Genomic DNA, 22,436 nt, shown 5'->3' with positions numbered 1-22,436 from the left:
CTTCTTTTTAGGTCATCCAGAATGCACCCAGCCTCACACAACTGTCGGCATTTGTACGTTCCTCGAAATGCTGTGTCAATGCAGAGAAAGATGTAAGTTTGTGTCACAAATGAGGACATTGATCTGTTAGACATGTCGAGAGAAAAAGTTTTCTCGGGTCGCATTACAACTCCACCCACAGCAACCTGCCCGGTAATAGACACAGAAAGAAAAAGTTATTTCATGCAGTTTGAATTTAAGCCCCTCCTGCCCCGGCATGTGCATAAAAATAACCTGTATACTCGTCGTAATTTGAATCTTTCTGGTCCATTTACGTTCCAAGTTTCAAGGTTAATTTCAAGTAGGGTAAAGTAAGGGTAAGTAAACTTAGTTAATACGACATATAAAACTGTGTGCCATCACTGCTAGTTTTGGGACATTGTCTGCAAAATAAATGATCCCCCCCCTGCAGGTTAGCTAGCCAACATAATGCACATTGTAATTTAGCAACTGTAGTGCACAAGAAGGGAACACTTCATCTAGTGCAGTTTTGCCTGGCTATTTTCCAGGTTTTCTTATTATTTTTCTTACCTCTAAGTCAAATAAGTCAAGAAATATACATTTATAAGAAGTATATATGTGCAGAGCATGGTCTACTGCTATTAATTTATGAATGCAGCCGACCCATATTAATCTTCATTTTGCATTTTAATAGTTACATTCATCAAGTGTAACAAGTGTTTAGAAGTATAGCACATAGCACATTATAATTGGTGGTAAAGGCCAATATAACTGAAGCAATGAATCCTAATTATTTTCTTTTGTCCTTAAACTAGATGCCCAAACAACCAGCAGTAGACAGGGACTCAGTTTTTGCAGTTCTCTGCTCATTCAAGGAGGCCATACTTCAAACTGGCAACATAGCCACTCCAAATGCCACTGTTTGGATGGAACTTAGTAAGGAGCTGGGCGGGAAAATGTCGGCAAAGTCTCTTTACACCTTTGTTAAAACAGACAGACACAACATCTTGTCAGCTTTGGGATTCAGTCATCATGAAACTGATCCTCAAACAAGTGATGACGACACAAGCTCTGAATTGGATGACCTTTACCCTGAAAGGTCATTTCAGCTTCAAGTGCCTTTTGATGAGTGGAGGAAATTTATTCCAGAAGAGGCTGTATACAGAAATAAGTACTGTCAAACCCAAAAAAGAAAATATACAATTTTGAAGCCTGGCACCTGGACCCACATTATAAATGAACAAATCTGGAAAGCAGTAAAAAGTCCTTGCACCTTTATTTTTAAAAGAGCTAAGGTGTATCCTTTGGCAACAAATAATTATATTGACATCAGAGGATACTGCAAGGAGTGTCATGGTCTTCTCAACCTCAATTGTGACAGAGAGCCCAAAATCAACAGTCCAATGATGCTCAACTGTTACATTAAGAACAGTGATGACTCCCTGCACACTGGCAACTCAAAGCGGTTCATGTCTGGGCAGTTGCGTTCCCAGATTGCCACAGAACTTGTGGAGGGCAGGATGGAACCGCATGTATGGCGGGCATCACAGGCAGAGAAACTGATGAACTTTGGAGATCCTGAGCCGAGTCATCTACCAAATTTGGCCACCCTGCGCAAGGCAAAACAAGAGAAAAACGATATGGCATTAGGTGACAAAAATCCCATTTTGTCATTGCAATTAATGAAGTACAGTGCGCCTCACACTGGTAGCATTAAAGACATTGGACTGGACAAGTTTTTCTGTCACTACTGGAGTCAAACGCAAATGCACGTGTACAAGACACTACACAAAAAATCTCACCCAACAGTATGTTTTGATGCTACTGGCTCAGTAGTTAAAAAATTGGTGAGACCGAATGGCTCTTCTGGCCACATCTTCCTTTATCAAGGTGTTATGACAGGGCATGACAGCTCGAGTGTACCAGTGGTGCAGATGCTGTCAGAGAAGCATGATGTTTGTGCGATCACACAATGGCTAAAGGAATGGATTCATGCTGGAGCACCTGTTCCAAAAGAGGTTGTGAGCGATTTTTCTCTAGCCATTCTTGGAGCTCTAGTCAAGGCTTTCACCCCTCATCCTGATTTGAAGACTTACATCAATGAATGCTTTAAAGTATTGCTTGGCAATCAACCTGCAAAGCTGCCCCCATGTTTTGTCAGGGTAGATGTTGCACACTGCATCAAGATGATCTGCCGGTGGGACTGCCTGAAAAATAAAAGATACCGTGTTAAAGATTTCTTTGTGAGGTCATTAGCACAGCTTGTCAAGTCACAAAGTTTGGAGCACGCAAAAAAACTTCTAAGTGCCATCACTATTGTGGCACTTAGTGAATACGAAGGGAATGACAGTTCTGGAGCCCCTCTCCCATCAGAAAGGTGCAAGATGTACCTGAAATCTCAAATTGCTGAAGAACTTGTCAGCTCCCAAGTTGAAGAGGTTGTGGGACAAGAACCACTGGATGCGCATAGTCATCAGATCCATACAGATGCCAGACAGTGGGTGACAGAAATATGTGAAGAGAGCAGGTCACTTGCCAAGGCTGATGGGGACAGAGATAACATCCATTTCCTCCCTGAGATTATTGCCCACGTAATAAGACTTGGATGCTACTTACCACTTTGGACAGGAATAATGGTCCCTCTCTTCCAAAGCACCAGCATCACTGCAAGTTCCGCTGCTGTTGAAGCAGAGTTCAACCTCATAAAAAATGGGCTTTTCAAGCACGAGAGCCTGCCTCTTCGTGTTGACCGCTTCATTTCTCGTCATCTGTCCTTTATTGAGGGGAACATGAGAATTTGCGCTGCTAAACAAAAATTTGAAAAGGCTGACAGTGATGAAAACAAAAACAAAAATGATGATCACCCCAGTAATGAGTCTGACGCTGCTGCCCACAAAAAGATGGATGAGAATGAGGTTGAAAATTGGAGAGGTCTCGTGGTTCCACCCAAAAAAAGGAAGCTGAGTTCCTATCTCTCGCCATGTTCTGAATGGCTCCATGTGGATCCATCTGTAGGACGCAAAAAAGTTAAGGTGCCAGTGTTAAAGAATGGGAACCACCAACAGCCTGTGAAAGTTGGCAAATTCAAAATCTCTGTCCTAAATACATGTGCATTTGATGCGCTTTTCCAAAGTTTATGTTGTGCTTTTTGTGACAGCGTTTCTTTTGAAAATGCTGTTCGCAGCCCTGAATGTGACAACCAATTCTTCAGCCTTGTGAAAACGGTTACTACACGGGGTGTCACCCAGCAAGTGTACTCACAGAGAGCAGAACTATTGAGAGAAATCTTCAAATCTGTCCACCTGACCTCCGGTGCTCTCCAAGTAGATGCAAATTGCCACATTTCCACTCTGATTGGAAGAGCCATGAAAAATCTTCCAAGTGTTTTCCTGAAAAAACAATGTTCCTCACAGTTATGTGATCTCAGCACACAGGTGACAAGGGAAGTTCCCCTTGTGTGTACCGACATCGCCATGCTGCAGACCTGTGGCATGGCTCATCTTCAGGCAGCTGTTGAAGCAGGACTCAGCCTTCCCGACTCCACCTGCCTCAGGTCAATCCCAAAAACATCTCAATGCACATCTGCATTTGAAAAACAAGGCAAAATTACAGAAGCGGGTCTATGTTCAGGGAATGTTTGCCACAGCTACAGTATGGGAGCATTTGTGTGGATTGACACCGACTTTGGCAGCAGTACTGCAGAAGTTGCCTTGCTGGAATTTCCCTCCAGTCTGGTGCTGCAAGAGAACACCTTTACTTTGAGAGCAGTCATAGCATTTCAAAGAGGCTTGACCCAGGATTCTCTTGGACATTATGTGGCATTCTGCAGGAGGGCTGCATGTTCATGGGAGATGTACGATGACCTTGGAAGTGGAGTGAAAGCAAAGTCAGATAACATAAAGGTCACCCCACATGCTTTGTTTTATACTAAGCAGTGACTGTTTGATATTGACATTGATCTGGTGTATATAGTTGATTGTTTAATTGTTACAGTGTATATAGTTTGATATGTTTTAAGCAGTGAATGTTTAATATTGACATTGATCTGGTGTATATAGTTGTTTAATTGTTAAAGTGTATATAGTTTGATATGTTTTAAGCAGTGAATGTTTGATCTTGACATTAATCTGGTGTATATAGTTGATTGTTTAATTGTTACAGTGTATATAGTTTATGTTTTAAGCAGTGAATGTTTAATATTGACATTGATCTGGTGTATATAGTTGTTTAATTGTTAAAGTGTATATAGTTTGATATGTTTTAAGCAGTGAATGTTTGATCTTGACATTAATCTGGTGTATATAGTTGATTGTTTAATTGTTACAGTGTATATAGTTTATGTTTTAAGCAGTGAATGTTTAATATTGACATTGATCTGGTGTATATAGTTGTTTAATTGTTAAAGTGTATATAGTTTGATATGTTTTAAGCAGTGAATGTTTGATCTTGACATTGATCTGGTGTATATAGTTGATTGTTTAATTGTTACAGTGTATACAGTTTATGTTTTAAGCAGTGAATGTTTGATATTGACATTGATCTGGTGTATATAGTTGATTGTTCAATTGTTAAAATGTATATAGTTTGATATATATATATATATTTTTTAACAAAACTAATTGTTAAATGTTAAATAAAAGTTATTATTTCAAGTTTCCTTTTAACTGTTGCGATGCATATGGTTCTTTAAGTTTCTTCTACAGGCACTCATCAATTTAATACTGCGGTGACCGCAGTTTAATTGCACATGCATTAATTTTTGGAGGAATTAGAATGTTCTTTTTGTGACGAATCTGACTGTACTCACCGAATGTTACGATTTGCAGCAAGCTCGCCCCAAAACAGTGGCATATCCTGACTATTGAGAATGTCAAATGGGCAGAATTTTTTTTTTAAGAAAACAAAAAAACCTATAGTCAATTCCAGGTTATAAACCTGTGATGAAAAAAAAAACAACAAAAGCAATTGACTGTGTGTAGTTGGACGAGACAAACCTTATGCGACGGCACCAAAACAAATGAAGGCTGCGTCAGGAGTATGTGTTGGTGACGTGACCACTACAGCATAAAAAATGTATATCGATTAAGAAAACATTTGTTTGTGGTTGCGACACCAATATCTATTAAAACGAAGCAGTGCAAACCAAAAATTATAGTTTTTAACGGGACAAATGAAAGATAACATTTCCGGGTAAAGTAGGAGTGGAGGGGGTGGGTCAATTGAACTCTTGATGACCGAAAAAAAAAGTTGAGCACCGTCTTCATTACAAAAAAAAAAAAACAATGTTTAATAACTGCAAAAGGATGATGGCACAAACGAAACTTTTTGCAGCATAATCCAGCACTAACGACGAAGAAAGAAATGGCATCATCGCCGTTCCATTCCGCCGCAGATGGGGGGCTGCGCGTGACGTCATCACTACACGTTATTATGAATATCTCAAAAACCGTGGCAGTTCAAACAAAACTTTTTTCAGCACAAACCAGCACTAACGACGAAGAAAAAAATGGCATCATCGCCGTTCCATTCCGCCGCAGATGGGGGGCTGCGCGTGACGTCATCACTATACATTTTTATGAATATCTCGAAAACCGTAGCAGTTCAAACAAAACTTTTTTCAGCACAAACCAGCACTAACGACGAAGAAAAAAATGGCATCATCGCCGTTCCATTCCGCCGCAGATGGGGGGCTGCGCGTGACGTCATCACTATACATTTTTATGAATATCTCGAAAACCGTAGCAGTTCAAACAAAACTTTTTTCAGCACAATCCAGCACTAACGAGGCAGAATCAAATGACACCACCGGGGTTCCATTCCGCCACAGATGGGGGGCTGGGTGAACTCTGGATGACCTAAAAAACAATGTTTAATAACTGCAAAACGATGATGGCACAAACGAAACTTTTTGCAGCACAAACCAGCACAATCATAGCACAAACGATTGACATAATTTTTATATAAATTTGCGTCTGATGGGGGGCTGCGCGTGACGTCATCACTATACATTTTTATGAATATCTCGAAAACCGTAGCAGTTCAAACAAAACTTTTTTCAGCACAATCCAGCACTAACGAGGCAGAATCAAATGACACCACCGGGGTTCCATTCCGCCACAGATGGGGGGCTGGGTGAACTCTGGATGACCTAAAAAACAATGTTTAATAACTGCAAAACGATGATGGCACAAACGAAACTTTTTGCAGCACAAACCAGCACAATCATAGCACAAACGATTGACATAATTTTTATATAAATTTGCGTCTGATGGGGGGCCAACTTCACGGAGGTATGCTCGCCTACTACGACTCCCCTACCTGTTGTGTTCCTAGGTAAACCTGCTGACAACACATCCCGATTGGTCACCATCTCTCTTCTTGGATCATTTGACAAAGAAAATTTGTTCAATGGAGTGGTTCCATTTGTCCTGTGTCGGACTCAAACAAGCCCCTGCAGCAGACGCCATCTGGGTCTGCCCTTCTCGTCGATGAACTGCGGGCTTTTAACTTGTGAAAATGCAAGAACTTTAATGCACATATTTATTCTGCCTGGCTATTTAACTATGGCCAGTGACTTTTTTTATTTTATTTTTTTAACCACTTTGACAAAGACACCTTTCATTGTAATGTTGAATTTATATATTCTATTATTATTTTTAAATTATAATATTCTTATTTGCACTTATGTAGACTTTAGACTGTCAATTCAAATAGTGTTGGAAAAGTTGCAATACCTAAAATAGAAATGCAAGAACTGTAAAGTACATATTTATACACCTTTATTTACCTAAGGCCACTGGATGTTTTTTAACTGCTTTGAAAAATACAGGTTTTGTTGTGATCTTGTATTTATATAGTATATAGCTTTTTATAATGTATTATGTATTATAATATTTGCTGCCCCCTGCCAGAGTGTGGGCCATTTTGTACTAAAATGATTTTAAACTGTCAGTTCAAATACTGTGTTGGAGACTAGTACTTGCAATACTTAAAATGGAAATGCAAGAACTTTAAAGCACATATTTATCCTGTCTGGCAATTTACCCAAGGCCAGTAAATAGTGTTTTAAACTGCTTTGACAAAGACACGTTTATTGTGATCTTGTATTTGTGTATTACTTATAATTATATAATATTTGCTGCCACCGTCAGAGGGTGGGCCTTGTTTGCACTTATTTAAAGATTTTAAACTGTCAATTCAAATATCGTATTGGAGAAATTGCATTACTTGAAATAAATCTATTGCAACTTATCAGTCCCAGTTCTTGTCTACAACACTGTCCAAAAATTGTCAATGCATATTCCAAATAGACTAACAAAATTAAGTCACCTGACTTTGTAATTATTACACCTGTTTATTATGAAGACCTGAAGTAAACAACAAGCAGTTACAGTTAGTCAAGAAGTTGTTCAAGTCATGTTTTGGTATTCATATTTTATTGACTTTTCATAACACTTGGGATCGTGTTTGTAAGAGCAGAGCAAACTGAAGTTTCAGCGTGCACTCTTCGCCTTTCCAACCTCTCAACGCTCCGATGTGGTGCGCTTGATCTCAGAATAACCCAAGAAGAGATATGGTGACCAATCGGGATGTGTTGTCAGCATTTCATATGCAGGTTTTCCTAGTAACACAACAGGTAGGTGATGAGGAGGAGTAGGTTAGCATTGCTACCGAGGCAGATTTACACAACAGTAAAGAAAAAAACAAAAAACGTATTGAAACCAAAACGGATAAATCGTTCAACTTACAAGAGTAGAGATGAGGGGAATACACTCTCATTCCAGCAGAAATATGATCATAAGAAATGCTTTTCCGACGAACCGCTGCAATCCAGCCATCCGTCGTACCTTCGTGATCTGATATTTGGTCCTCCATGCAGGAAAACGGTGAAAAGTGAGTCCATTTTTCCTCACCCCTTTTTTTTGTCGTAGGAGACGCTGTTGCACCCGGTAACGCAACAATAAAGCACCCATGTTTTCTTTCTAAAACACCGAAAGAGTTAGCTTAGCACTATCACACGTTACAATCCGCATTGACTCTGCCGGCCCGGAAGTGAATTATATTGCCAGCATGGAGGCGGGTCCAAACAATGACGTAGTACGTCCCATTCCCTATTATCGGATGTTACTGAAAAGTCGTTTCTCGGTCGGATTGGCTCACGGTTTGGCGGGAGTGATGGCAGAGGGAAGTGACGAAGTCGGAAGTGAGATGGAGGGGATGGGATGTCAAACGGCGAACCGGGAAAATGCCGGGTGGAGTAAGGTGGGTGAACGGCAGTTAAACCGGAAAAAGCGCAAGAAATCGGAAAAGGAGACGAGGAGAAGGGAATTGGAGTGTTTGGAGTCGAGTAGTGACGGTGAACGCGGTGATCGAGAAAGACAAAGCGACGAATACAAGGTATTTGTGAAGCTGGCGCAGGAAGGGGCGTCGTTTGGTGAGTGGAACCCGATTAAACTGTCTAAAGCAATCCATAGGGCTATAGGGGAATCGAAGTCGGTAAAACAACTGCGGAATGGATCGCTGTTAATATTGTGCCAGAACGGAGTGCAACAGGGGAAGACACTGCGGCTGACTAGAATTGACGGGAAAGAGGTGATTTGTTCATTGCCGGATGAGAGACGCCTGAACAGGGGAGTGATTACTGGAATCCCTACGAGTGTGACTGTGGACCAGATTAAAGAAAATGTGAAGGGGGCTGAGGTGGCAGAGGTCGTCCGATTGAAGGCTAATAGGAATGGGAATAAAGTTGACAGTTTATCGGTTATGTTTAAGTTTGAGGGGGGATCGCTGCCTACTAAAGTGTTCTTGGGGTATTTTAGTTATGAAGTGCGACCATTTGTTCCTCCTCCACTGCGGTGCTATAAGTGTCAAAGGTTTGGTCATATTGCGGCAGTGTGTAAGGGGAAGCTCAGGTGCGGAAGGTGTGCGGGGGAGCATGAGTATGGGAAGTGTGGGGATAAGGCTCGACTGAAGTGCTGTAATTGTGGTGGGGAGCATGCCTCAGCGTATAGGGGCTGTGAGGTTAGTCAGAGAGCAGCGGAGATACAAAGGATGCGGGTTACGCAGGGGATCTCGTACGCTGATGCGGCAAAGAAAGTGGGGACAAGGCGACTGGACGGTACTGACATAGCGGCGTTAGGGGATAATGGAGCGTGCGTGGGCGGTGTCAAAATGAATGAAGACTCTCTAATAGTGAGTAAGAGGGACTTCGTTTTGTTTATGGTTGAGGCGATAAATTGTACTGCGCAGACAAGTAGCAAAACTGAGAAAATCAAGATTATTGTTAAAGCGGCTGAGAAATATCTGAATATTAAGGATCTACGTTGGGAAGTTGTAACGGAAAAACTGGCGGGGGAGACTCTGAGCTCACAAGTGTGGAATGGTGGGCCGTCATGTGCTTAGTTTTGATGCAATGGAATGCTCGAAGCCTTATAGCCAATGGCCAGGAGATGAAGAGGTTTGTGGCGGAATTGAGGGTGGAACCACATGTTATTTGCATCCAGGAAACGTGGTTAAAGCCGCAGTGGGATTTCAGAATAGGTGGATATGAAACAGTGAGGAACGATAGGGGGGATAGGAGAGGGGGCGGGGTGGCGACCTTTATTAAAAGGGGTTTAAACTATAAGGTAGAGGAAAAGGGTGCGGGGTTTGAGTCGATTAGAATAAAGCTGTGGACTGGGCTGGGTGTCGTGGATATAATAAATTATTACAATCCGGGCAATAGAATAGATAAGGGGGATCTTGATATGGTGAGGGGACAGAAGGGGGGAAGAGTGGTATGGTGTGGTGACTTTAATGCACATAGCACGTTGTGGGGTGGCAAACATACGGACACGAATGGGGCAGCATTAGAAGACTATTTGGAGGAAAATAATCTGGTGTGCGTAAATGATGGTGGTGGGACTAGATATAATAGTGCATCGAACACTGAAAGTACACTGGATTTGACACTTGTATCAGCCGAATTGGCTGGATTTTGTGAATGGGGAGTACTCAAAGGGACAACTGTGGGGAGTGATCACTACCCAGTTATTTGCAAGATAGGAACTGACCCGTGTGGGATTGGTGAGGTACGAACAATGAAATGGAACTTCGCCAAGGCGGACTGGGATGGGTTCAGGCTTAAGAGTGATGACAGGTGTGGAGAAATTTCAGAAGAAAGGATGGAAAACACGGGGGTATTTAATGAAGCAGTGGTGGGGGCCATAGTGCAGGCGGCGCAGGATACCATCCCTAGGTCACGTGGGAGTACTTACAATAAGAGGGTTCCGTGGTGGAATGATGAGTGTAGGCAAGCAATTAGGGAAAGGAACAGAGCGTTCAGGCTCCTCAAACGGCACCACACAATGGGGACATTATGTCAGTATAAGCAGAAACAAGCAGTGGTACGAAGGCGCATAAGGTCGGCAAAACGTGCATTTTGGGGAGGTTATTGTGATAAAATTGGTAGGGAAACTCAGTTGTCGGATGTGTGGGGCATGATACGGCGTATGAATGGACTTAAAGGGGGCACCGTTTCAACAGTTCTACATGAGGGGGACAAAGCAGTGGTGGGAGCTGAAAGGGCAGAATTGCTGGCTAAGACGTTTGTTGGGATTCACAGCATGGGGAATTTGACACATGGAGCCAAAGCGAGTAGGGAGGAGACTCTCAGTCGGTATCCGGGAACTAAAAATAGGAGGCCGGTGACAGGCGGGGACTTCGATGTGCCATTCGGCTTATATGAATTGAAGAAAACATTAGCGAACGTGAAGCGCAAATACACAGCACCGGGGAAGGATGCGGTGTGTTATAGTATGTTGGCACATATGAGTGAACAAGGGTTGGGAGTGGTCCTAAAACTTTTTAACAGAATCTGGGAAACGGGTGAGGTGCCAGTGCAGTGGAAGGAGGCAGTGGTGATTCCAATTCTAAAACCAGGGAAGGATTCGACGAGGCCGGAAAATTACAGGCCTATAGCGCTGACCTCCCAATTGGGGAAAACTATGGAGAGAATGGTGGTGCATAGGTTGAATCACGCTCTGGAGTGGGACAACTGTTTAACTCAGTGTCAAAGTGGGTTCCGAAAAGGGAGAGGAACGATGGATAATATAATATGTCTGGAATCCGAGATTAGTAGGGCCCGAGTAAATAAGGAAATGGTGATAGCTGTATTATTCGATATTGAAAAAGCATATGATATGTTGTGGATAGAGGGGCTTCTTATTAAATTGACTAGATTGGGGGTGAAGGGGAGATTGTATAATTGGATATTGAGTTTTATGTTGAATAGAAAAATAGAAGTGCGGGTAGGTGCAGACTTGTCTGGGGTGTACCAGGTGGACAATGGGACTCCCCAAGGGAGTGTCTGTAGTCCAACCTTATTTAATATTATGATTAATGATATATTTGATGATGTTGGACCAGGAGTAGGGAGGGCATTGTATGCCGATGATGGGGTGTTGTGGGTGAGAGGGCGAAATGGCGACTTTCTTCAAAAGAAGATGCAAATGGCTATTAATAGGGTTGAGGAGTGGGCGGACAGGTGGGGCTTTAGGTTCTCGATTGTGAAGACGCAGGCAATATGCTTCTATGGGAGACATAGGGAGGTGGAGTTAAAATTGTATGGACGAGTAATTGAACAGGTAAAAAGCGTGAGGTTTTTAGGGATGTGGTTTGATGAAAAGCTTACATGGGCACAGCATATAGATAGATTGGTGGAAAAATGTAAAAAGGTCAATAACATATTGAGGTGCCTGTCAGGGAGGGATTGGGGAGCAGCGAGAGCTGCCTTACTCAATATATATCGGGCGATCATGAGGTCTTCAATTGATTATGGGTGTATGGCTTATGCCTCGGCAGCGAACTCCCACCTCAGAAAGCTGGAGGTGCAACAAGCGCACGGTCTGAGAATATGCAGTGGAGCTTTCAGAACGTCACCAGTCGCAGCAGTACAGGTGGAATTGGGGGAGCTCCCGTTGAGACTTAGAAGATTGAAAATTATGCTTGCGTATTGGGTGAGTGTAAGGGGCCATGGAGACACACATCCAGTAAAGAAAGTGTTGATGGACAGGTGGGAGGACACAAATCAACAGAAGATGACCTTCAGCGGGGTGGGGAATGCAGTGGCAGAACTGGCAGGGCTTAGCCAGTTGGAGTTCGGCAAAACAGTACCAGTATCCAGTGTTGCGCCCTGGCTATTCACAATGCCGGTGGTAAATTTTGGGATTAAGGAAGTGATCCGGGAGAGGGGAAACCAGGGTATGGTGGCTGAGGAGTATCTGGGACAGAGGTATGGGCAAAGCGTTCTGGTATTTACGGACGGGTCGAAGGATCCGGAAACTGGACGTACTGGGGCGGCGGTACATGTGCCGAGTTACAATGTGGACATTAAAACGAGGTGTACAGATCACCTGTCTGTTTATGCAGTGGAAGTAACAGCAATTATAATGGCACTTGGTTGGGTTCAAACAAATGGGATAAAATTGGCAGTGATTGCTTCGGACAGTTGGTCGGCGCTCACGAGTATTTTAACCATGAAGTCCAGTAGACTTGACTTAGTATTTGAATTGCACAGGCTAATGTATGAAGCACAGAAAGGTGGGCTCAGGGTGGAGTTTGTGTGGGTCCCGGCGCACGTGGGGATTGAGGGAAATGAGGTAGTGGACATCCTGGCCAAGCAATCGCTGAGAGCACTGGGGATAGAAAGGCAGGGCGTCCTGAGTAGAGCGGAAGGGAAATCCATTATTGGGGGCTACATACAAAAGAGGTGGCAAGAGTATTGGGAAGCACAAGAAACGGGGAGACATTTTTTCTCAATACAGTCACAGGTGGGTGTGGGAAGGAGATTGGGGAGAAGCAGAAGGGAGGAGGTGGTGTTGAGTCGAATGAGGATAGGACACACGGGGCTAAATGATTCGTTGCATAGGATAGGAAAACACAAAGATGGGAAATGTAAACACTGTGGGGAGCGTGAAACGGTTGAACACATTCTAATGGTATGCGGGAAGTATGGAGAGCAGAGGGATCGGTTCAGAATGGTGCTGCACCAGGCAGAAGAGACATTTGGGATGGGAAATGTTCTGCAGATGAAAAGGGCCAATATTCAAAAAGGGCTAATAAAGTTTCTCAGGGACACAGGGTTGTTGGACAGGATATAGGAAGAGGGTAATTCATTAGTATTTAATTCGGTTGTTACTATGTCAGTTATCCAATTTTTTGGCTCGGGTTTGATCTACACTCTGGGTGTGTTTCACTGGTTGTCAGGAGGGATTACTTTCAGTCTGTAACTGCCAGATCTCGTGCTAAACCGTCGGTCCAGTAGGTGGCGGTAATGCCCCACGGCACCGAGGGGTAAACTGCCAATAAACAAAAAGAAGAAGAAGTCGTTTCTCCATTTACCGATTGGTAAATATGTAGAATTGTTACATGAGAATATTTTAATTCAAGTATTCTACATCACATTGAAATTAGAAAGAGACTAACAAAAACAGTGAAGATAGAAAGCCACAAATGGGGTGCTGCGTGTCAAGCACTAATCAGACATTTTGTCTCTTTAAACATTCGAGTTAATGTATAGCATTTGCGAGACAGTTCAGTCAAAAGTTAACTTACTCACCTGACATTTTGGGACTTGACGTTTCCTTACTCGGCGACGTGTTTATCCCAGGCGCGTTGTTTGTTTTCTTTTGTTAGCGGCTAAACTAGGCTAGGCTAACAAAGCAGGCCTCGAAGTTTCAACGTGCACCCAAACGACTCGAAGCAGTAGCGAGATTGAACGGATTCCTGTCCAAAAATATCTGACACCTTTCAGTCGATTACATTGCGTCGTGGGGCCAAGTGGATTGTCTTCAAAGCACCACTTTTCCAAAGCAATCGGACGGCTACTCCAGCCACTTACGTCCTCTACGCCATGACGAATGACGCGCACGTACACGACGCCGCTTGCTTTTTTTTTTTTTTTTTTTTTTTTTGGCGTACTTTTCATTGTCCGACGTACGGAGACCCTGGCCTAAATATGCATGTCGGTCATGTCGATAGAAATTAAACGCACCGAGTTTTGGCAGAAAGAAAACTTAATCTCCGTAAATTATTCCTACGAATGCAACGTTAAGCTGCAACCACCTCAACATGTTTAGTAATTTAATGAATATATAGACCGTTAAATAATATTGTATTTTTTAAATAAAAATAATACCGCCACAGGGCTGTGCTGAACGCACTGAATGATAACGCTACGATCCCACTGTTGATTTTTTTCCCTATCATGTCAAAATATAGATTAAGTTGTATAGCATAAATAATTGTATTTTAAAAGGAAAGTTGTAATTTCGGCTACTTTTGTTTTATTATTGAAATCGGCGGGTTTTACGTTGTGATTGGGCTGGAGACTGTCTTTCCCATCATGCAATGCTGGTTGGAAAATAAAAAGACTGGCCAAATTGGAGCAGTATTTTATTTATGCACGTATTGTTTTTCCTCTATTTCAGTCACTTAACTAAATCGAAGTCTCGACGACGTGTCCAGTATTAGCTACAGTACGGACTCAAACATCAGTTTTCAAGTCTGGGCACTCGTTGAAGTTTTGTCGCCTACTTTAGCCTAGCCTAGCCTAGCTGGCCAACTGCTAACACAGCTGCAAGGCACGTCGTCAAGCGTTCAGATATCAAAATATGTTCGCGAGAACTACACCGGCTGCAGAAAAGTTCCAGGAGGAACTTTGTGGAGTAAAAGAGGAGCCCCCACGTCACCAAGACTCGACTATGTGCAAAATGATGCACGCAAAGGTTGTTCTTCGCAGACTCGAAGGTTGGTTCACTTTCGATGATACGTATACTGTAAACCGGTGTTCCCCAAGCTTTTTGCTCAACGGACCAGTGTGATGTGGGCCTTATTTTCCCGGGCCGGCAATGTGTGGCAGAAAATGACAGTAAATATAAAATAAACACGAAGGGGCTGAAAACGAACATTAAAGAAGAAATGTGATTTCATAAAATGCCAAATAGGTTCACAATTAAAGTAATTAAACATTGTTCAACAAATAAAGCATGAAAAAAATAATGTATATGTTGTATATTTGACAAAATAATCGCGTTTCCGAAGTTCGAGCCTGAAAGGGGACGAACCCGAAAGTGATACGTCACACAGAGAAAACGGCGATGGCAGCGTTCCACACGGCCGTCATACATAGCCCTTCAAACAAGAATTCAAACAGCGATATAAGGGATAGATCGAGCGCAAGTGAGGAGATCCAAGTTTTTGAAGAGTTGGAGGAAGACAAGGAGGTTGAAATTTTATGTTGGACCTTACATGTATTTGCCAGATGCTAATCAGGATGCAAACAATGTGCCCACACGACCTGACATGGACAAGACCCATCAAGATTACAAGATTGGTAAGATATAGGCCAGTATTACTTTTATGATTTGAAGATGCAGGCATTTGCACATAATTTTATTTTTTTGTCAGATTACATTGTTTAAAAAAAAATAATCAGACTTCATGTTCAAGCAGTTAGCCGTTCAAACAAGGATTCAAATAGCGATATAGACCCCACTCACCAACGTCACACAATGACGTGTCGCTGTATCCGGCCGCCATATTGTCCGTCATTGTTTATCCGTATTCTCAATGGTTTCAATTTGTCGTGCAATTTATAGTGCAATTCATGGAAGCCCCGGTGCTTTCAGACGCTGTAAACTCATTGGATGCGTTGCATAAAAGGCGTTATGTGGAAAACTTCAGTCTATCCATTCGCCAGATCCATATTTGATGCCTAAATCGATATTTTTCGACCCGCTGTCTTCGCCCTCTCTGCCTGACATCTGCTACCCTGATATCCACAACTATCTTGTCCACAGAAACTCAGCCTATAGACCCTACCCACGTGACGTCACAGCTCCGCTCTCCTGAATGGTACCGCCCACTTGTCCGTCAAAACATAGTGTTAACCTGTTACGGCTACGTACATTTCTATTTACGGCGTGTTTTTCTGCTCCTTAACATTAATAATCAAAATGGTGAAGGCGTGTGTGGCTGTTGGTTGCACTAACAGAGAAGATGGAAGGAGAGACTTGAAGTTTTACCGTATTCCGAGGGATCCAAAGAGGAGAGCGAAATGGACGGCTGCAATTCGACATGAAAACTGGGCACCAAAAAATCACCACAGACTATGTAGTAGTCATTTTATATCCGGTAAGATGCATTTAAGATATACTTAGGGTGTTTTGGGCTGACAAATAACCACAATTAAGATCATTGCTAGGCTAATCGCCGACAACATACGACGTAGTACGACATAGTTTCAAATTCAAGATGTTTGTGACTTCCCTTTCTTCCACCATCGTTATTTTTTTGAATAATATTTAGCTGGTACCAAGTGAAAGAAACTGGCCTCGTCTACGGGGCTGACAAATAACCACAATTAAGATCATTGCGAGGCTAATCGCCGACAACATACTACGTAGTACGACATAGTTTCAAATTCAAGATGTTTGTGACTTCCCTTTCTTCCACCATCGTTATTTTTTTAATAATATTTAGCTGGTACCAAGTGAAAGAAACTGGCCTCGTCTACGGAGCTGACAAATAACCACAATTAAGATCATTGCGAGGCTAATCGCCGACAACATACGACGTAGTACGACATAGTTTCAAATTCAAGATGTTTGTGACTTCCCTTTCTTCCACCATCGTTATTTTTTTGAATAATATTTAGCTGGTACCAAGTGAAAGAAACTGGCCTCGTCTACGGGGCTGACAAATAACCACAATTAAGATCATTGCTAGGCTAATCGCCGACAACATACACGTATGTATGTCGTGAGAGTGCTATCACTAAACCATATAAAAATTAAAAGCCTTAACTCCATTGACAAACGACATGAAATACATTAGACTTGACAGTGGATGTTAGCAATAACAAAAGATTTTGAATTGAAAATTTCGTAACTCACCTTTCCAAGCACAAAATAGATTCCTGCCGAACGAGGACCTGTTTCACCCAACCAGCAACGAAGTATTTATAAGCCTCCAAGCTCTTGAAGTTTTTCAAATTTACGTGGGAATAGGCTGATTTTGTGTGGACAAGATAATTGTAAATATCAGCGTAGCAGATGTCAGGCAGACAGGGCGAAGACAGTGGGTCGAAAAACATCGATTTGGGCATCAAATATGGATCTGGCGACTGTATAGAACGAAGCTTTTCCTCATAACGCCTTTTATGCAACAGATCCAGTGAGTTTGCGGCATCAAAAAGCACCGGGTCTTCCATGAAATGCATTTTAAATTCCGCCATCAATTGAAACCAATGCTAATACAGAGTCAAAATGACGGACAAGTGGGCGGAACCATACAGCGAGCACGTGGTTTTATGACGTTGGTGGGTAGGCTCTATTCTCATGCAACTTTAAGAAAAAACAAAAAACTTTAAGAGTAGCGCTTTAAGCACCATTACCCCGTGTGACCCTTTACTTCCAATTTTCTAAAATAGCGACAATCAATTAAAAAAAAGTTGACTGCGATGGCTGACGCTTCAAGGATAGGTGGATTTTGGACTATTTCTTCAGTAAAATACGCAACAACTGTGTCTGCCTCATTTGCAAAGAGACAGTCGCTGTTTCCAAAGAGTTCGATGTGACGCGATATTACCAAACAAGACACGCTGACGTGTACGACAACATTACAGGGAAGATACGCAGCGAGAAATGAAAGCAACTTGAAGCTAGTTTAATTTCACAGCAGCAGTATTTCGCAAGAGCCCAAGTGTCGAAAGAGAACGCCACAAAGGCGAGATTGTTGAAATTATGAATAAAAAATAAAAATAATAAAGCAAATGTGACACGTAATGTGTTGCGTAAACACAACAAGCTTACGGACAATATGGCGCGGAGGCGTGGTTGTGACGAGGTCTGTCGCGATAACAAATTTTAGTGAGCGATAATTTATTTAATAAATTATTGCGATATGCGATATTATTGCGACCCCATTAAAAAAAAAAAAAATACAATAACATATTAATTGATCACGTACACCCATTTAAACGCAATAAATGTTTACTCTCAAATTCAAAAATACTTTTTAAGAAATCACAAGTAAAAACAATACACCATGCCTCTTTTAAGTAAAAAGACAACAATATTTATATTGCACAGAAACACAGAATAAATAAAATGTGTTTTTTAAGAAAAAAATTAAATTCCACTTAATAATTCAAGCATCTAGGCAAATGAAAACTAATCCCCTTATAGCTTCTGCTATGGCGTTCCATGTGTAATAAAGTGGTACCTCTACGTACGAAGTTAATTCGTTCCAGAAGCTTGTTTGTAAGTCGAAATGGTCGTATGTCGAGCAGGATTTTCCCATAAGAATACATTATAATTCCATGAATTCGTTCCACAGCCCAAAAACCCACACTACATCCTTAATAAATACTGCTGTTACAATTGCAAATAGCAATTACAAAGAGGAAAACAAATAGAATATTAATAAAAATCAGAATAACAATAATATAATAATAGCAATTATAATAATAATACAGTACAGTACCTGTAATGTAACGAATCTGGTTCTAATGTCGCGGACTTTATTTGGTGTACCTGAACGCACTGTGGGGCTGACGGTGAGCAGGAGAGCGCTACTTTACTTTCTGTTTCGATCCTGGCGTCAACAGCAGTGGACACTCGGCGAGTTGATGGAATAACTGATTAGAAACCTGATGAAGCTGGCGATTTCTTTGGCAATGTTACCACAATAAGAACTGTCATCTTAACTTATAAAGTCTGGCGAACGGAGGAGAACCGCCAGCCGAGATAGACATTCTACGGCCCTATTGTCGACCCAGTCCATGGATGCACACACCATGCTTTATATTTTGCTATCATTCACATCTTCATTTCAATGGTAATCGTCACCTTTTCTTTTTTCTCTCCACCTGCACCAAACTTAAACTGCACTAAACTAAAATATAGCCTAAACCATCCGGCGAGCTCCGGCACGCTGGAGATATTCAGCAGTCAATCCGGAGCACTGACGGGGCCGGTATATGTTGAACAGTAGGATATAATGGGAACAAATTGGCTCCGGCGCTATTTTTTGCCGGACCCAGAACGAAAACTCATTTTGCGTAGTTGGTGTTTTGAAACAATTCCGATACTGCTTATGATCAATCACAGTATCAATGAAAATGAATAGTAGCGAGGCTGATACCCAATCACCAGGCTACAATGAGTTAATTTGTCTGTTATATCCAATCAGACAAGCATTCTTTGAGTAGACACTGCTTATAATCAATTACAGTATCAAATAATATAATAGTCACAACTCATAATCAATTGCTATGACTTATTATTAACTTCAGGATCGCGGATCGTCGGCGACTTACATGGACAGCAAACAATAACACTTCACTGCGTTAAACAAGCGGCACATTTTATTTAACCCACAGTATAAAGTGTACAAGCAAACAAGCAACAATTGTATTTCAGCTCATAGATTACATGCAATAACATAAATCTCATTACCGTGTGCTGGAAGGACGGAGAGCCGGGCGTCCTCGGTAAAGCGAGCAAGGAAATACCAAGGCTGGGCGTCCGCGCGCGTGAACCCACAGAAGACTCTGATTGTACTTGTCTCCGTCGCTTCTTTATAGCAAGTACCGCGCCCCGTAACTTCCCCTCCCGTTCGAGTGATTAGATGTTTCACACGGTTGACGAGAAAAACATGTTATGTTCACATTCCGATGTTTTGGGAGTCAGCTTGATAAGGTTGCCGATGTTTTGGGAGTCAGCTTGGTAAGGTTGCCGATGTTTTGGGAGTCAGCTTGGTAAGGTTGAAAACAACACATTCCGATTTGTATGTTACCTTGCAGCTTGATGTCAGTTGATGAGGTTAAAAACAACATTCCTTTATATAAGGCTTTGGGGCCTTGTCTTACAGTTGGTAACAAGGAAGCCGAACTTTTAACAGCACGTCAGCCGCACGCGCACGCGAGGCGATAAATCGCAGCGGAAAATTTACCACCTTCATTTTTATTTACCGTGCGATAAATGGAATTATTGCATATTGCGACAGGCTTAGTTGTGACGTCGTGTGTGGGGTCTATAAGGGATAGATCGAGCGCAAGTGAGGAGATCCAAGTTTTATGTACATACATTAATACAAATTTGTAAATAAATAATGTACTGTGCTTAATACAGATATAATTCATTCACAATCAAGATTGCAATAACCAAACATTGCGCATTATTTTAAAGTCACATTTTTTCCATCGTTTCATTAATGCAGTAGTCGAAGCATTAATTCATTTCAACAAGTTACGAACACCGACCAATGCTTTAAATTACTAGTTGGAGTGGCGTCTAATTGCGTGAGGAAATGTAGTTTTTTCTCGCAAGCGAACGGATTACAAGCACCACTTCAGTGTTGTCCCGAGACTACATTTCCCATGATTCACTGCGTGACCTGCGCTGCTCGGTGATTCGCTGCGAGACATGCTAGTTTTTACTGATGCACAATAATTATTGGTCCGATAATAGGAATTATCACGTCATCCCGATAAATCCAATAACATTTATAATAGGACCGATAATATGTACTGTTCTGGCTTTACAGTTTCTAGTATGGGAAATCAGTTGACCATTTGCGGGCCCTTGCTCCCACCTGCTGGTCAGAATAATTCACTGCATCTATATTATGTTACAGTAGTTTGGTTCAATCACTTACACCAGGGGTCCACAAACTACCTCCACATTTGGTCCGGCCCACTGAACAATACCAGAGAGCATTTTGATTTACCCATCCCCCCCAAATAGTGTTATTTATTTCCTGGCTTTTTTTCTGTGAAGAACCCAGAGAGTGTTATTTGGTTATTATCTACAGTGCCTTGCAAAAGTATTCGGCCCCCTTGAACCTTGCAACCTTTCGCCACATTTCAGGCTTCAAACATAAAGATATAAAATTTTAATTTTTTGTCAAGAATCAACAACAAGTGGGACACAATCGTGAAGTGGAACAAAATTTATTGGATAATTTAAACTTTTTTAACAAATAAAAAACTGAAAAGTGGGGCGTGCAATATTATTCGGCCCCCTTGCGTTAGTACTTTGTAGCGCCACCTTTTGCTCCAATTACAGCTGCAAGTCGCTTGGGGTATGTTTCTATCAGTTTTGCACATCGAGAGACTGACATTCTTGCCCATTCTTCCTTGCAAAACAGCTCGAGCTCAGTGAGGTTGGATGGAGAGTGTTTGTGAACAGCAGTCTTCAGCTCTTTCCACAGATTCTCCATTGGATTCAGGTCTGGACTTTGACTTGGCCATTCTAACACCTGGATACGTTTATTTTTAAACCATTCCATTGTAGATTTGGCTTTATGTTTTGGATCATTGTCCTGTTGGAAGATAAATCTCCGTCCCAGTCTCAGGTCTTGTGCAGATACCAACAGGTTTTCTTCCAGAATGTTCCTGTATTTGGCTGTATCCATCATCCCGTCAATTTTAACCATCTTCCCTGTCCCTGCTGAAGAAAAGCAGGCCCAAACCATGATGCTGCCACCACCATGTTTGACAGTGGGGATGGTGTGTTCAGGGTGATGAGCTGTGTTGCTTTTACGCCAAACATATCGTTTTGCATTGTGGCCAAAAAGTTCAATTTTGGTTTCATCTGACCAGAGCACCTTCTTCCACACGTTTGGTGTGTCTCCCAGGTGGCTTGTGGCAAACTTTAAGCGAGACTTTTTATGGATATCTTTGAGAAATGGCTTTCTTCTTGACACTCTTCCATAAAGGCCAGATTTGTGCAGTGTACGACTGATTGTTGTCCCATGGACAGACTCTCCCACCTCAGCTGTAGATCTCTGCAGTTCATCCAGAGTGATCATGGGCCTCTTGGCTGCATCTCTGATCAGTTTTCTCCTTGTTTGAGAAGAAAGTTTGGAAGGACGGCCGAGTCTTGGTAGATTTGCAGTGGTCTGATGCTCCTTCCATTTCAATATGATGGCTTGCACAGTGCTCCTTGAGATGTTTAAAGCTTGGGAAATCTTTTTGTATCCAAATCCGGCTTTAAACTTCTCCACAACAGTATCTTGGACCTGCCTGGTGTGTTCCTTGATTTTCATAATGCTCTCTGCACTTTAAACAGAACCCTGAGACTATCACAGAGCAGGTGCATTTATACGGAGACTTGATTACACACAGGTGGATTCTATTTATCATCATCGGTCATTTAGGACAACATTGGATCATTCAGAGATCCTCACTGAACCTCTGGAGTGAGTTTGCTGCACTGAAAGTAAAGGGGCCGAATAATAAAAAATGGTTTAAAAAATGGATATCGTGCACCTCTATTAGTTTTCAACTGTCACCTGTCAGCGGCTCTCGTAAAACACAAATTAGAAGTGAAGGGGAAAAGATATCGTCATCGCACACACCATATAATTGTTTGCATTAGTATAACACATAT

At 42.0% G+C, this 22,436-nt stretch overlaps 2 protein-coding genes across 20 annotated transcripts in view; one reads left to right on the top strand and one right to left on the bottom strand.

The window, feature by feature from the left end:
* Positions 1–13,907, bottom strand: part of LOC130928055 (gastrula zinc finger protein XlCGF57.1-like) — a 56,816-nt gene extending 42,909 nt beyond the window's left edge. For 3 of the 17 annotated variants that reach the window (XM_057854261.1, XM_057854263.1, XM_057854262.1), the window contains exon 1: positions 13,598–13,907. In XM_057854261.1, coding sequence (XP_057710244.1) covers positions 13,598–13,604 — 7 coding nt within the window. In that variant the 5' untranslated portion in view covers positions 13,605–13,907. Of the gene's footprint in view, positions 1–558; positions 1,611–1,802; positions 2,005–2,096; positions 2,208–2,390; positions 2,542–2,616; positions 2,774–2,864; positions 3,010–3,261; positions 3,390–3,484; positions 7,622–7,748; positions 13,338–13,597 lie in introns of those variants that run through there. The other 14 variants (XR_009066575.1, XR_009066580.1, XR_009066572.1 and 11 more) reach the window with 14 other exon arrangements.
* A 434-nt stretch (positions 13,908–14,341) lies between these two features.
* LOC130928024 (oocyte zinc finger protein XlCOF6-like) overlaps positions 14,342–22,436 on the top strand; it is a 28,658-nt gene continuing 20,563 nt past the window's right edge. For 2 of the 3 annotated variants that reach the window (XM_057854205.1, XM_057854203.1), the window contains exon 1: positions 14,342–14,787. In XM_057854205.1, the coding sequence (XP_057710188.1) occupies positions 14,652–14,787 (136 nt within the window). In that variant the 5' untranslated portion in view covers positions 14,342–14,651. Of the gene's footprint in view, positions 14,788–15,964; positions 16,174–22,436 lie in introns of those variants that run through there. The other variant, XM_057854202.1, reaches the window with a different exon arrangement.

This window comes from Corythoichthys intestinalis, chromosome 13, assembly GCF_030265065.1.
Source record: "Corythoichthys intestinalis isolate RoL2023-P3 chromosome 13, ASM3026506v1, whole genome shotgun sequence".
Lineage (NCBI taxonomy): Eukaryota > Metazoa > Chordata > Actinopteri > Syngnathiformes > Syngnathidae > Corythoichthys > Corythoichthys intestinalis.
Note: the sequence above shows the minus strand (reverse complement) of the source record. Positions and strands in the feature narration are given on the sequence as shown.